The 13,937-nt window shown below is 39.8% G+C and overlaps 2 protein-coding genes across 8 annotated transcripts in view; one reads left to right on the top strand and one right to left on the bottom strand.

The window, feature by feature from the left end:
• pcnt (pericentrin) overlaps window positions 1–7,091 on the bottom strand; it is a 36,422-nt gene extending 29,331 nt beyond the window's left edge. For all 7 annotated transcript variants that reach the window (XM_053229801.1, XM_053229823.1, XM_053229816.1 and 4 more), the window contains exons 1-6: window positions 6,898–7,091; window positions 4,266–4,418; window positions 4,011–4,178; window positions 3,383–3,532; window positions 2,465–2,551; window positions 396–2,339 (exon numbers count right to left, since the gene is read on the bottom strand). In XM_053229801.1, the coding sequence (XP_053085776.1) occupies window positions 396–2,339; window positions 2,465–2,551; window positions 3,383–3,532; window positions 4,011–4,178; window positions 4,266–4,418; window positions 6,898–6,945 (2,550 nt within the window). In that variant the 5' untranslated portion in view covers window positions 6,946–7,091. The remainder of the gene's footprint in view (window positions 1–395; window positions 2,340–2,464; window positions 2,552–3,382; window positions 3,533–4,010; window positions 4,179–4,265; window positions 4,419–6,897) is intronic.
• A 1,562-nt stretch (window positions 7,092–8,653) lies between these two features.
• Window positions 8,654–12,914, top strand: zgc:112416 (uncharacterized protein LOC550509 homolog). Its single transcript, XM_034299726.2, has 9 exons — window positions 8,654–8,883; window positions 10,092–10,149; window positions 10,429–10,502; window positions 10,780–10,971; window positions 11,157–11,268; window positions 11,860–11,981; window positions 12,061–12,239; window positions 12,576–12,622; window positions 12,710–12,914. The coding sequence occupies exons 1-8, from the start codon at window positions 8,827–8,829 to the stop codon at window positions 12,619–12,621; spliced, it is 840 nt and encodes a 279-aa protein (XP_034155617.1). The 5' UTR covers window positions 8,654–8,826; the 3' UTR covers window position 12,622; window positions 12,710–12,914.
• The last annotated feature ends 1,023 nt before the right edge of the window (window positions 12,915–13,937 follow it).

Raw genomic sequence — 13,937 nt, forward strand, 5'->3', positions numbered from 1 at the left:
ACAAAGAGACAGAGAAACAAAAAAGAAAAATAAATCGACAAGGAGAAAAAAAAGACACAAAAAGGAGAACAGAGACAAATAATATTGACAAAAAAATATTGACAGAAAAACGGAGGAAAAAACAAAGAAATAAAAACAAAAACAGAAAATACAGAGGAAAAGAAAGGAGAGAGCCAAAGAGAAGAAAGAGAATAAGACAAGAGGGAAAGACAAGGAGAGAATAGAAAAAGAACAGAAAGAGGAAAGAGAAAAATAAAAAAATGGGCAAAACACACAGAGAGAGAGAGAGAGAGAGAGAGAGAGAGAGAGAGAGAGAGAGAGAGAGAGAGAGAGACTGACGGGGGGAGAATTTAAAAAAAAATTCACAAAAATAAACAGAAATAAAAGATTCACACCTCAAAGTTCTCCAGTTCTGTTTCCAGAACCTTTTCCATGCTCTTGTTCTGTTCGTCTAGCGCCTGCAGTCGCTTCTCCAAAGCAGCTTTCTCTGCCGAACCCTGACGTAACGCCTCCTCCATGTTACTCAGGTTCTCTTTAAGACACGTCAGCTTGGACTCCAGGTCCACTCGGACCTTCTCCAGCCTCTGCACGTTCTCCACTCTCTCCTCCACCTCCGCTCGGAGCTGCTGGATCTCCCTGTAGGCGGAGTCCACCTCCAGGGTCTTTTGTCCTAGCAGCACTGACGAGGTTTGGTTCTTTCCCCTCTGGGTCTCCAGCTGGGCCATGAGCTGGTCCCTCTGAGCCTGCAGGGAGGAGAGCTGCCGCCCGAACAGGGCCTGGACTTCACAGCTCACTGAGTCTCCAGCCATCTTCTGCTCTTGAATGTCTCGGACCAGCTGCTCTTGGTGTTTGAGCTGGAGAACGAGCTTGACCTTGTCCTCCTTCAGGTCCTTCAGAAGCTCCTCTGTGGAAGAGTTCTTATCATCAAGTTCCATGCTGGACGTTAGCTGCTCTTTCTCTTTCTGGCTCTCCAAGTAGCTGAGTTTGTTCTTCAGGTTGTCCTGCTCGTGGATTTTCTCATTGAGGAGCTCCTCACAGTGAAGCCTCTTGTCTCGTTCTGTCTCCAGCTCCCACTTCGCTTCCTCAAGCTCCTCCGATGCTTTACTCCAACGCTCCCGCGCCTCTTCTAACTCTTCAGCAGACCGTCGAACTTCTTCCTGAAGAATGTCCAGCTGTCTCTCTTTCTCTTCCAACTGCTTGGTGAGGTCTCCACACTGCTGAATCAGAAGCTCCTTGCCCAGATCCACACTTTCGTTCAGCCCATTTGAGGTCGAATTAAAGCTTTGCCACTGCGCCTGGGTGAAGGACATGCCATCTAGTCCAGATGATTGATCTTCTGGGTTTGTGTTATGAGCACCAGAATCAAGATGAACCAAAAATCTTGATTCGTCTTCGAACTCCAACTTGGAGACAGTAGAGTTCTCCATGATGCTGCGCTCCTCTAGACTTTGTTCCATCCATGAGCTTTCACGCTGCACAGCAGATGCCAAATACCTTTCCATCAAGTCATCGGTAACAGAGGCATTCCTACTTGGAACAGCTTCAGGAGAACCTTCAGTGGCCGTCTCCTGATTGTGGTGCTCTTCAGAGGTTTGGATCCAGGTGACGCTTGTATCAAGCTCCGAAGATGCGCCATGAAGGTCATGTTTTTGGACTTGGTCTAGCAGTTCCCGAATTTGTTTGACATCCTCAGAATGCTCCTCTTGGAGACGCTTGAGCGCAGCCTCGTGTGCTTCACTTAACTGCGCTACATTTAACACCCGCTCTTCCTCCAGGGTCTGGAGACGCAGCTCGCAGTTGGTGATTTCAGCTTCGTATTTGGAGCGGAGGCACTCGGACTTTTCTTCTTCTTCCCGAAGCCTGTTCTGAAGTTCTTGCACCAGCCCGTCTAGACGCACCACATCCTGGTTGAGTCGCTCTTTCTCAGCTTTGTACTGCTGCGCCTCACGCGTCTGTTTCTCTGCACGCTCGAGATCATCCTGAATCACTTGTAACCTAGCCTCCATCTCAACCTTGTCGCGCTCGAATTTCAAAACCATCTCCTGCAGGTTCTCGGCACGTTCCTGCGATCGCTTGCTGTTCTGTCGCTCTTCATCCAGCTCACATTTTAATCTCTGGATCAGATCGCTGCTCGAGTCAAGGTTGTTCTCTGGGCTCGTATTAAACCCGGACAGGAGTTCGCCATTGTGGCACAGGCTTGCTTTGATCTGCTCCATGTTATTTGATGTGAAAGCACTCTGGAGCTGAGCGAGGGAATCCTTCATGACTGTGAGCGTCTGCTGGAGAGCCGTGATCTCCGTTTCCTTCTGAGCCAAGAGGACCTTTTGATCATTCCTCATCTAGAGAGAAGAAACATTTCCAAATATCACAAAGGTACAGCTTCTACACAAAGTTTAAACCTTGATACATCACGAATATATGGTTTGTTTGGTGTTTGTGTTGTATGAGAGATGAGGAGAATCACCTGCAGAGAGTGCTCTATATGTAGCTGCCTGTGGGTTTGAGATAGATCCAGCCATCCCACACTTTTACTGCGCAGGTACTCTTTAGCCTGAGAGGGAAGGGAAAAAAAAAAAAGAAGAAGAAGAAGAAAAAAAAAAGAAAAATCATCTTAGTTTAAATTTCGTATGAAATGGCTTGAGAGACGTGATTTGATTCTGCACGTTGACGCATTTCCTTTTGAAACAGGAAGTCAGCACAATTTTGTGTTGAAATGTCCAACAGCCAATAGCGTTCGAGATACACCACACCCTCTCTAAATCTAAACAAACTTGACAGTAGCTTAGCAAACTAGCTAAATATACAGTCTAGCATCTGCACCCATGCCTGTCAACAAGATGCTGTGCATTTCTTTAGTTATGCCTTCACTGGAACTAAGAGACTGAAACCTGTTCCAGCATGACAATGCCCCTGTGCACAAAGCGAGCTCCATGAAGACATGGTGTGTGAAGGCTGGAGTGGAAGAACTCGGGTGTCCTGCACAGAGCCCTGACCTCAACCCCACTGAACACCTTTGGGATGAACTGGAACACCGACTGAACCCCAGACCTCCTCACCAACATCAGCGCCTGATCTCACTAATGCTCTTGTAGCTGAATGAACACAAATCCCCACAGCCACGCTCCAACATCTAGTGGAAAGCCTTCCCAGAAGAGTGGAGCTGATTATAACAGCACAGGGGGAATAAATGTGGAATGGGAGGTTCAACAAGCAGCACATATGTGTGTGATGGTCAGGTGTCCGTATACTTTTGGTTGTGTAGTGTAGTATAGGTTTATATACTATAATAAGGTTTTACCAATCTCCCTTCACCTAGGGACACATTCCACAGTTGTATAGCTGAAGCCCAAAAACGTTGTGCTGTAAGAAATCACAACCAGACCTGCTGTAGCTGCTGCTGCAGCTCCTGTATCTGCCCCGTCAGCTGCTGTGCCTCCAGCTGCACCTGGTCTCGGCTCATTAGCGCCGCCTGCAGGTTGACACTGAGCTGAGAAATGATCTGGTTTCGCTTCTCCACCGCTGCCTGTAACTGCTACGAAGCATTAATGAGGAACAGCATCAGGACCTAATCGTCTCTAAACGTCACCTTTCCAGCATATGCACTGGCAAACAAGCAAAAGTTAAACTACAATCTACTTTTTTTTTTTTTTAAATAACAAATATTTATTCATTATTATTAATGATGAAAAGCAAATTTGCTCTGAAATACTTTTGGCCTCGTGATTTATAGAGAATGATCATGTTTGCATTTTTTCTCTGCATTTTCATAATATTTAATAAACACTTTTATAACATTTTAGCGACCACTTAAGTTAGGACTGGATGATATAATATCAATATTGTGATAAAATGTCACAATACACTTCTATGAAACACCCTGTTCATCATAATTTTTCCACCCAAATCATTACAAACTGATTAAATTTTTACGTTCCCCCTCCGTTTCATGTTATAAACATAAATTAATTTTTGCTAGAAGTTTACCAGATATAGTTACCAAATATATTCACCTTCAGTTGTTCTCTGCTCGTGTGTGTGATTACAATTTCGTCTAGATGGTCTTCTTGCTCATCAGGCTGATCTGCTGCCATTCTGTCCACTGGAAGTGAGCTCTGTTCCTGCGAGTCTGTTTGGTTCATCTCTTCTGGCTCACCAGCGTCGTGAGACTGCACCGAGTCCTACAAGATCGATCACATGTGCGCGCTTGCTATAACTTAGTGTTCTGACACGCAAATAAACTTAGTCATAAAGAAATAAAATCAAACCTCAAGCTCCTCCTTGCTGTCCTGTCCATGAGAGTGTTCGGGCCGGGACTCCTCTTGTGCTGAACGTTCGTTCGTCTGGACAGTCTGGCTCTTCTTCTTCGCAGTCTTCTTCGATGTGTTGCCTTTCGCCCGCTGCTGTCTATATTGCTCAAACTGCACCACAAGCCAAAGGACAGGGAGAAAGAGAGGTACGCCAGAAAATGGAAGCAAAATCTCTATTTAGTTCATTACAGACACAAATCATAAACATCATAAAAAAAAAACCTAGCCTACATCAAGATGGCTAATTTTGTTTTGTTTGTTAAATTTGTTTAGTTGTACAACAAGCAACAGTCAGAAAACAGCTAGGTGTGATGTTACTTAACAATAATCAGCTCTGCCATTGTTAATGAACAAAAAGACCACAGCCCTGACTTCGTGGTTTCATTTGGCTCAGGTTTGTCGAGTTTACCTAGATATAATTGGCTCAATATAACAGCTATCAGAAACAAAGACACGTATTTCACGTCCCGTGTCCAGGATTGGCTTCTGAGATTTCTTTGCGTTCAGTTTGCCCGCTCCCTGGTCTGAAAAATCCTAAAGGTTTAGCGGTATCTCCTGTATCGCTGTAGCAACGGGTCAAAAACTCAGCCGCTATGTGGACGCAGAGTCTTCAACGCTGGTCCTTTTTTGGGCGTGATCCCTTACTGAACACAAAGAGAAGCGTACAAATATCGGGTTGCAACACACAACTCTACAGCTGATCTCTGCACAGCTTTCTTAAGCAGCTTACTCCAGATTAAAGCACATCCCTGACCAGGTTTTACGTCCCAACACACACGTGAAGCCACGCAGTATTACGACCTACGATTCCACATCTAACCATAACGACGTCGAAAAATTCATCACAAAAACACTGAGTGTGCAGAAAGACGCACACGGAAATAAAACACACAAACACAGAGTTAGAGCCATAACCCCTCTCACAATGTCTCAAACTACTGACTCAGACTTTAACACACAAATGCAGAGCTTCGCTCACAAGAACAAGCATTTCTCCTCAAGACAGAAAAAACAAGGTCAAATTATTTCACGATCAAAATCTAGATCAAGATCTGAATCTACAGTCTGGGATAGAAAGAAATCAGCCCCAGTCTTGTGCATCACAACCATTCTGTGTATTTCTTGAAGTTTCCTTGGGGATAAATAAAGTATCTATCTAGCTACAGGACATCTAGCTATTTTTCTTACAACCATTGGTGGAGCTGTTCTTGGTTTCACAATAATAAATCCAAAACAATCCACATTTGTTAACAGCAAATAATCTGATGTGGATACCAAAAATGAGCACATATACTGATGTATACTGATGTCCGTTTTATCTGTTAAAGACAGAAGAGGGATGTTTATACCAGCCAGCGCTGGTTCGAGTGAATGTGTTTTAGTCCTTATTGCAGTGAACATTAGGGCCTTTCGCACCGCGGGATCCTTTTCATAGTACCTGAACTAATTGTGGAACTACCCACTTTTTGGCGTTTTCGCACCTCCGGAACTGGGTGTGATTTTAGTACCGACTGCCTTTTTCGAGAACCACATTAGCTCCTACTCCGGAGCAGGGTCTAACCAGCACAACTGGTACTATCCGTGACGTAAGTAGACGTTGATTGGCCAAACGCGTACGAAAACGCCCTCACACGCCATGATTTAAAACTCAGTGTAAACATACTGTAGTGTCAACTTATTTCTCAAGTATGGAGAACAGCGATAGATGGACGCGAGACACAACAAAAACACAGCTCCGATCACAGCGTCCTCCATCCTCCGGTTGTTTACGTTGTTCTTCTTTGTTTCCGTTGTTGAATGCCACGCACAAATGACGTTGCTGTCGACCAGCTTACGTCACTTCCTAGTGCCCACTGTCGGTGCGAGTGCAACCCTTTAAACGGTACTGGGAAATAGTTCGCACAAAATCGCCCAGTACTTTAGTACTGTAAATTTGGTTCTGGAACTGAAGCGGTGCAAAAGGCCCTATTAAAGGTGCATTAGGTAAGATTAATTTTTCTTCAGGATGATTAGGTGGGTTCAAAATTTGAATGATGGTTTTCCCCTCAAGCTTGCTCCCCTATTCATGTCCATATTCACAAAGCTCCGCCCCCAGGATCTTACATGATCCATACAGAGTGTGTAGAAAAATGACGCATCCAAACACAAAAAAAACATCTTCCGGGCCGGACATCTGTTTTCCAAACGGGTTTCTTCAGCGACTTTATAAACTTTTGCTAAGGCCACGGCTTAATCCATTGTCTTATTAATCAGGTTCTACATCTCTTTCAGGTTATTTGTTCAAACAAGTGACAAAAGAAATCTACTATTGTACCTTTAACAAACTTGATTCAAATACTTCTTTGTAATCAGGTTAAGAACAAACATTTGCAGCGAGTAACAACGTTTTTAGTCATCTACACCATCCATGTTAGCATATTTCACTAAATGACTAAAACATATTTAACTCACTTTAATCAATTTACACGCCTAAATTACTAGTTTACTTCTTTTGCTAGCTAAAGTTGGAATTTGCAGGTTAATATCTGCGCAAAAATAATCAGCTAGCAAACACGGCTAAGCTAGCTAGCCAGACTTTTAGGCTACAAACCTTCGCTCTTCCGGCCTCTAGTTTTCTTTGCCGTTCATCTAGGTCCATCTTCTCGAAATTAAGGCTTTCATAGAGACCGAAAAACTTTGCACAAGAGCGTGTACTAGTGAAAAAATAGACAATGTAGGGCTGCTTCCAAGTTGAGAGAAATCACAACGGAATAACTGTCAGTGCAAATTTCAACATGGCCGCGAAGCTCGTTAAGCCCCGCCCTTATGAGGTTGTGTATGTCAAGTGACCAATCAGAACACACGCTAGGGAAAATTCCAGCCAATCAGATCGTTACATAAGGCACGCGCACCTGTGCCATTCAAATCCGTCCTCTGTTTATCCGGAAAGTTAGTTACAACGAACAAAGCGCGAGATAAATACATGTAAATATAATTAATACTTATTATTTTAGACAAATGTTTAGAACTTTATTAGTTATTACACGATTATATGATTGTACGATTTTTAAAAAAAAAAATAGTAATCTTGTTTTCTACTGGTTCTAAGCAAAAGACACGCCCACAACCGCTACAAGCGCGCGCATGAGCGCGCGAGCTTTAACTGCCTCTTTCTAAGCTTAAATATTAATCAGAATTTTTGTTGTTTATTTCCTTTAAAAATAAATTATTTTTCATATAATCACCTAAAAACATGTCTAACACATTTTGTAAAACATCAGTGACTCTAGCGCCAGCAAATAATTTATTTATAAGTCAGTGAAAAATCAAAAATTAGGGAATAAAATGTATTTTTTTTCTATATTAAAATACTTAATCAAAAAATAGTATATTTGATGCAAGATTTTAATCACAGTTACAATATAATGTAAGGAATAACACTTTTGGGCGAATACCGTTATAGGAAAATATTCAACGGCGGGATGGTGCAATCAAGTGGAGATACTGTTACTAGTCCAACGTTGATTATTTTCCAATAACAGCATGTCTCAGAAGTGATTTATTGTTTAACATCTCAGAAATCTGTTTAATCCATTTCTAATTACATTTAATGTTGTGGAACATCCGCAAAACACGTTATAGCAGCTATAAACAGCCGTTCCCTCACCAGCGACTCTGTTTTTTTTCTCTATCTTAAAGTTAAAAAGCTTGTCATGTTACTGAGAAAATCACAACGCAAAAAATCCTGAAGACTTTCCTGCATCTGAAAACGTACCTCTGATGGTTACAAAGTGCTGACACAGGAGACGCTTCCAAAAATGTTAAATAAACCTGTCTTTACAGAAAACTTTATCAACCTTATCAATGAATACACAGTTTTTAAGTTTGTTTACGTGGAGCGTCCATCATATAAGTCCCTGTGTAAGTTGTTGCTATAGAAGCAATAACATAGTGTATTGATATAAACCCGTGGTTTACAGCTGCACTACTGTCAGAGCTGCTGGTGCAGAAAACTAATCAACACCTTCTGACCAATCAGAATTGAGCATGATTTTCTCCATATGATGGCTGATAAGGCCAATTCAAAAGCACTTTATTAACTTAACAGGGATGGAAATGAGTTAATAAAATCCACCTGCCTGTTTTGAACGCAAATTCATTTACATTAGTTGATACACAAGTCAAATTTGGTTTGGGCATTTATCAATAATATTTTGCATTTAAAATTCTTGAAACATGAATCTATACACGCAGAGCAGCTCTAACAAACAATATCAAGAAGCAGTTTCTCTTTAAAATCTCCCAGTGAAGTAAATAAATCCGGAGGCGTTACATGGTAACAGCAGGGTTGGGCAGAGGAACACAGGTATGTTTCTGGCAACCAAGAGAAAAGTCCACAGCAAACAGGCACGGCTGGAGAACCATGACTCAGTTACACTCAAACCTTTTTCTCCAACGTTAGATTTATCGGGAAGAATGCAAGTTAGACAAAACAGCACACAGAAACTTTTAAATCTGGTGTAAGAGCTATTTCACTGCAATGGCTGATCCGATTGTTGACCAGATGACTCGTCTGAAATTAAAACTGCTAGAAAAGGTGAGATTAATCTATTAATATAACTTAGTTTTTTTTAAATCCTGTAGAAAAAGGATATAGATGACCAGTTCTGCTTGGTTAATGAATATGAACTTCATATCATTTACTAATAATTCAGCCTTCTATGTTTTAATGCTCTTTATTATTCAAAGCTCATCGTTATTGTATTTTATATAAATTACGATGGCCTTCTCTTGGTGTAAGAAGAATTTTCAAATAATTTTTTAATTACTTATAAACATGATTCAACAAATGGGATGTCATTTAGCCCTTGCAAGTGAAATATTGAACTTTATTATTTTTTTAATTGTGTTAATCCATGTCAAGCCTTTGCTGAAAATGGCGACATTTCACTGTTAAACTAGTAACAGGGTTGAGATTTTTAGCATATTAGCAAAAACACAAAATGTGGTTAATTAGCATCCGTGTTTATGACATTAAGATGTATTTTTTCTCATATTAATAATTTACTTTCAGTCTATAGTTTGGTGTAACTGGTATTTTCCGAGTGACCTTGTCAGTCAGTTACAGTATCATATGTGAAAATAAAGAAAGAATGATGGGACATACTTTTCTTCTTCTCATGATCTTCAGGAAATTGGGTTAATGGCACTTCCTGTTGAATATGTCACTTGTGGAATAGCCCAAATATTATGTAGGGGTGAATGTGTTCAGGTAACAGGGTTGAGTGAATAAAGTATACAGTTTTCATAACCTTTAAGATTTTAAATGAATTCACACATTAATGCAAAGAGAAGATTTTTTTTGAATATTTTAATAATTGTATTGAATATCATTTGAATATAAAGTGTACTTATAGTGGACTGGAACAGGCAAAAATGTTGTTTTAGGTGTTTATCTAAAACATACACATAGGTTATTGTGAAGGACACTTTACCTATGTTTAAAACAGCTTTCACTTTTAGTTCACATACAGATTTATAAATGTAATATCAGCAGGACACAAACGAGACCCAAATCATCAAATCACTCATAAAACAATTCATCCTAAACCTCATCATAAACCATTACGAACCTAGTCATGTATAGTTGTAATGTTTTACATAATGTTTCATTTTATATTATTTCTTACTGTTGTAATTGTTCAATTTCTATAGTTTGATATCTTTCTTCTTTTTCCCTAATTCAGCAAAATGATTTTTTTTAAAAACATACTAACCATATTATTTTCTTGGTTTGTGCATTAGAGACTGGAGAATGAGAGAGCGGCTCATGATGAAAGGGCAGACTCTGCGCTTTCTGCAAGTAATGTTACAGAATTGTAATACTACAGTTTGAAATATTTTATTTTAAATACCTATTTATTATGATTATTATTATGTAAATGTACATTTTGAGATAATGACTCAGATATGCAGTACCACTTTCCCAAAGCATTAAAACATGTTTACATTTTTGTTAATATTATCAGTTTTTATTAAAATGTTGGCTTCCCAGCTTACTGTTTTCAAAGCAAGGAATTTGCTATTTATGGACATGTTAATACAATTCTTACAGCTTCAGCTCACTTTTTTTTTGACACAGGAAGTTATGATGGGCGGAACGAAGCATTGCACAGTGCTCTGAGACGCAAGAGAGACTTACTCCGGAGACTAAGGGTACTGAAATCACGTGATGTTTTATATCAGACTTACTTTACTTACTACAGTATGTTAATATTAACCTTCACACCACGGCACTGTTGAATTCTGGATTCTGATTGGTCAGAAGGTGTTGATTCATTTTCTATAACAGCAGCTCTGACAGTAGTGCGGCTCCAAATCACAGGTTTATATTAATGCTCTCGTTTTGTTACGTTATCTATATAAAAGCACGCTGCTCAAATGTTTTATTCTTCAAATATTAAAGATAGATTTGTTTTGTTGTTTGAGACAGGAACAGCACATGTTGGATGACTTGGTAAGGCCACAGACGTGGGGTGGACCTCTCAGACAGCATCATTACGAATCTCCTGCCTCACCCGTACCCCCGGTTTATATCTATCAGTCTCCGCCTCCTGCTCCTCCTCCTGCTCCTCCTCCAGCTCCTCCTCCAGCCCTGCAGCCTCCCCGAATCATCCAACACACTGTGAGAGAATGACTCAATTAATACCTTAAAGTACAAATATCTAGGCTAACACTGGGCCGAACTCATCGACATCAAGAATTCTTACTTATTTACTTCTCAACACAAATATAGATATATATATATATATATATATATATATATATATATATATATATATATATATTTTTTTTTTAATTTCTCTGTAGGTTCCTCATCCACCAGCCACCATCATTCAGCAGCTCCCACAGCAGCAGCCGCTTATAGCTCAGATTCCACCACTCCAACCTGCGCCCCACAGATCCGGCAGCATTAAAGAGGGTACGTCCGTTGAAATTTTTTTTTCATGGCTGTCCCACAATTTTAAATGCAACTATAAATGGATAAAAAGTATACATTCATAAAACTTGTAACTGTTGGATGGAATAAAAGACTTCAGGACGTGCTGTTATAGTAAAATAATTCAGTTTGGGGTGTTATCGCTAACTGCGCTTCATCACACCACCCTGGCACTGATTATTTTCCCAAAACAGCACACCTCTAAGTGTTTTATTCCTTATCTGCATTATAAAACATGCACTAGCAGTTACACAAGGTTCATTTGTTTTATTAACAGTGATGTGGTGTGGTGTTTTTTTTTTTTTACATTTTTAAAGGTGTAAAATGTTAAAAATCGGCCTCATTTCAGGGTTAACATATTTCTGTAGACATTAAAGTATCATTAAAATCAGTTTTACATATTTTTTAAAAGCAACCCTGCAGTTTTGCTAGCAGTTTGTTAGCAAACCTACACATCACGGTGCATATCACGTGTCGTAGAAATCTTCTTTAATTCCATTATACCTGGCTAAGAAGTGATCTTATGAATTCATGGTCTATATCTAAGCTTCCTGATGTGATGTCTATCCTCAGACATGGTGGAACTGATGCTCATGCAGAATGCTCAGATGCACCAGATCATCATGCACAACATGATGCTAAAGGCGCTTCCTCCGACGGCCGCTGGCATGAGCGGGAGTCTTCCTGCAGGCCAGGTGACCTTTTAACCTCTGATTCATTATTTCATACTCAGAAGCTGCCTCGGATGTTAAACAGCTTGACTATGACGTTTAGGAGAACTACATGAAAGCCAAAGGAGGCCCTGTCCACCATCATCATCACTATGGGCCTCCGCCGCTCCCTCCTATTGGCTACTCAGCTTGGCCATCTATGATGTCAGCACAAAGGGGAGGGGCTTATCACCCATCCATTCAGCACATAACAGGCCCGGTAACTCTGCCTCCACTTAACACGTAAGCATTTTTTTTCTACTTTCCATCACCAATTTCCTTCGATCTTAAGTGAACCTTAACTTACCCAGAATGCAACGTGATTCTGACGTGATTTCTTTTTAAAACATTGAAAACAAAAGCAATAAAATGTGAACATTAGGTTTTTACATTGCCATATACTCCATTTACACATGACAGATAAAGTAATGCCATTTCTTTATTCTGTTAGCTAGCTAGCAAGTTAGTCTGTTAGCATGCTAGTCAGATAGAGAGTCATTTAATTATTTTAGAGAGAAGAGAGTAGAAGTATTACTGCTCATGTCCACTCTTTTATTCTACTTTCCCTGAATCCTAAAGCGTCACTGTTGATGGACTGAAGACGAGATTTCCTCTTGGATTCTAAGGTGTGTTAAAGGACAGTTATTTATTTGATTTATTTAAAAACTATCATATTTATAATTTATCTCTACACTCTCATTTATTTCTCCCAGCATCCTGCACTCCTCTCGGGTTCTGTGAAGAAGAGAATATACACATATTTATGTTCCTGGTTGAAATATATGCATCTTTGTAAATGAGTAATAAAATCTTTTTTAAATGTTTGAAATACATTTTTGATGAGGTGCTTATTTATGATCTGGCTGAATGAAATTTATACTGTGTAACTGGATTTGTGTCACTTAAACTCTCAGAATGGAAGACAAGATCTGCAAAAATAAAAAAAGAAGAATATATTAATAAATAAATAAGTTACATATTTAAAGCTACATATTTAAAGCTATGCACATATACTGTTACAAGTAATTTAATAATTTAAGGACATGATATAAAATGATTATTGAAGAAATGGGATAGTTTATTTTTATCTGTTTATTCATTTATTACTTCAACTTCTTCTTCTTATTATTATTTATCTTTAAATATTTTTCATTTATTTCTTATTGAGGTGTAATTGTTATATTATATACTTTTTATTGTAGCAAATATTCTCCACTGCGTTATTGCACTTATGCAATAGACAATCAATGATTTATTTATTTGTTTACTTGTTTGGTTATTAGTATTATTTTCTCATTATGATTTCTGTATTCATTAATTTTTTGTTTATTAGAAACGAATCGTATATTTATGTTTACATTTTACTCCAGGGCATGGTGGCTTAGTGGTCAGCACTGTTGCCTCACACCTCCAGGGTTGGGGAGTGGGCGGAGTTTGCATGTTCTCCCCGTGCTTTGGGGGTTTCCTCTGGGTTCTTTGGTTTCCTCCCCCAGTCCAGAGAGATGCGTTGTAGGGTGATCGGCATCTCTAAACTGTCTGTAGTGTGTAAGGGTGCGTGTGCGATTGTGCTCTGTGATGGGTCCTGCGTGTCCCCCAAGTCACCTGGGATAGGCTCCAGGCACCCCATGACCCTGTGTAGGATAAGCGGTACAGAAGATGGATGGATGGACATTTTACTCTTGGTGAATACCGTCCACTGCATCAGCGCTCTTACGTAATAAATTCTTCTCTTTAACCAATGCCTTTACTGAGGGACCACAGCGAAAGCAATGAAAGCAATGTGTTGCCAGATCCACTTTTTGCCAGCTGCTGATAGCTCCTTCTGTATTGTCTGTAATGTAGTTTCTGGGCATTTTGCATACATAACAAGTGGAAGATGGGGATAATACCAAGGGCACAGATAGACAGAAGACCAAAAAAAAAAAAAAAAAGAAAATGATC

The sequence above is a fragment of the Pangasianodon hypophthalmus genome, chromosome 2 (assembly GCF_027358585.1).
Source record: "Pangasianodon hypophthalmus isolate fPanHyp1 chromosome 2, fPanHyp1.pri, whole genome shotgun sequence".
Classification (NCBI taxonomy): Eukaryota; Metazoa; Chordata; class Actinopteri; order Siluriformes; family Pangasiidae; genus Pangasianodon; species Pangasianodon hypophthalmus.

Coding starts and splice junctions, on each gene's coding strand:
- zgc:112416 (XM_034299726.2), top strand. CDS start 8,827: ATGGCTGATCCGATTGTTGACCAGATGACTCGTCTGAAATTAAAACTG. Junction 10,150..10,428: donor AGACTCTGCGCTTTCTGCAA/GTAATGTTACAG, acceptor TTTTTGACACAG/GAAGTTATGATGGGCGGAAC. Junction 11,269..11,859: donor ATCCGGCAGCATTAAAGAGG/GTACGTCCGTTG, acceptor GTCTATCCTCAG/ACATGGTGGAACTGATGCTC.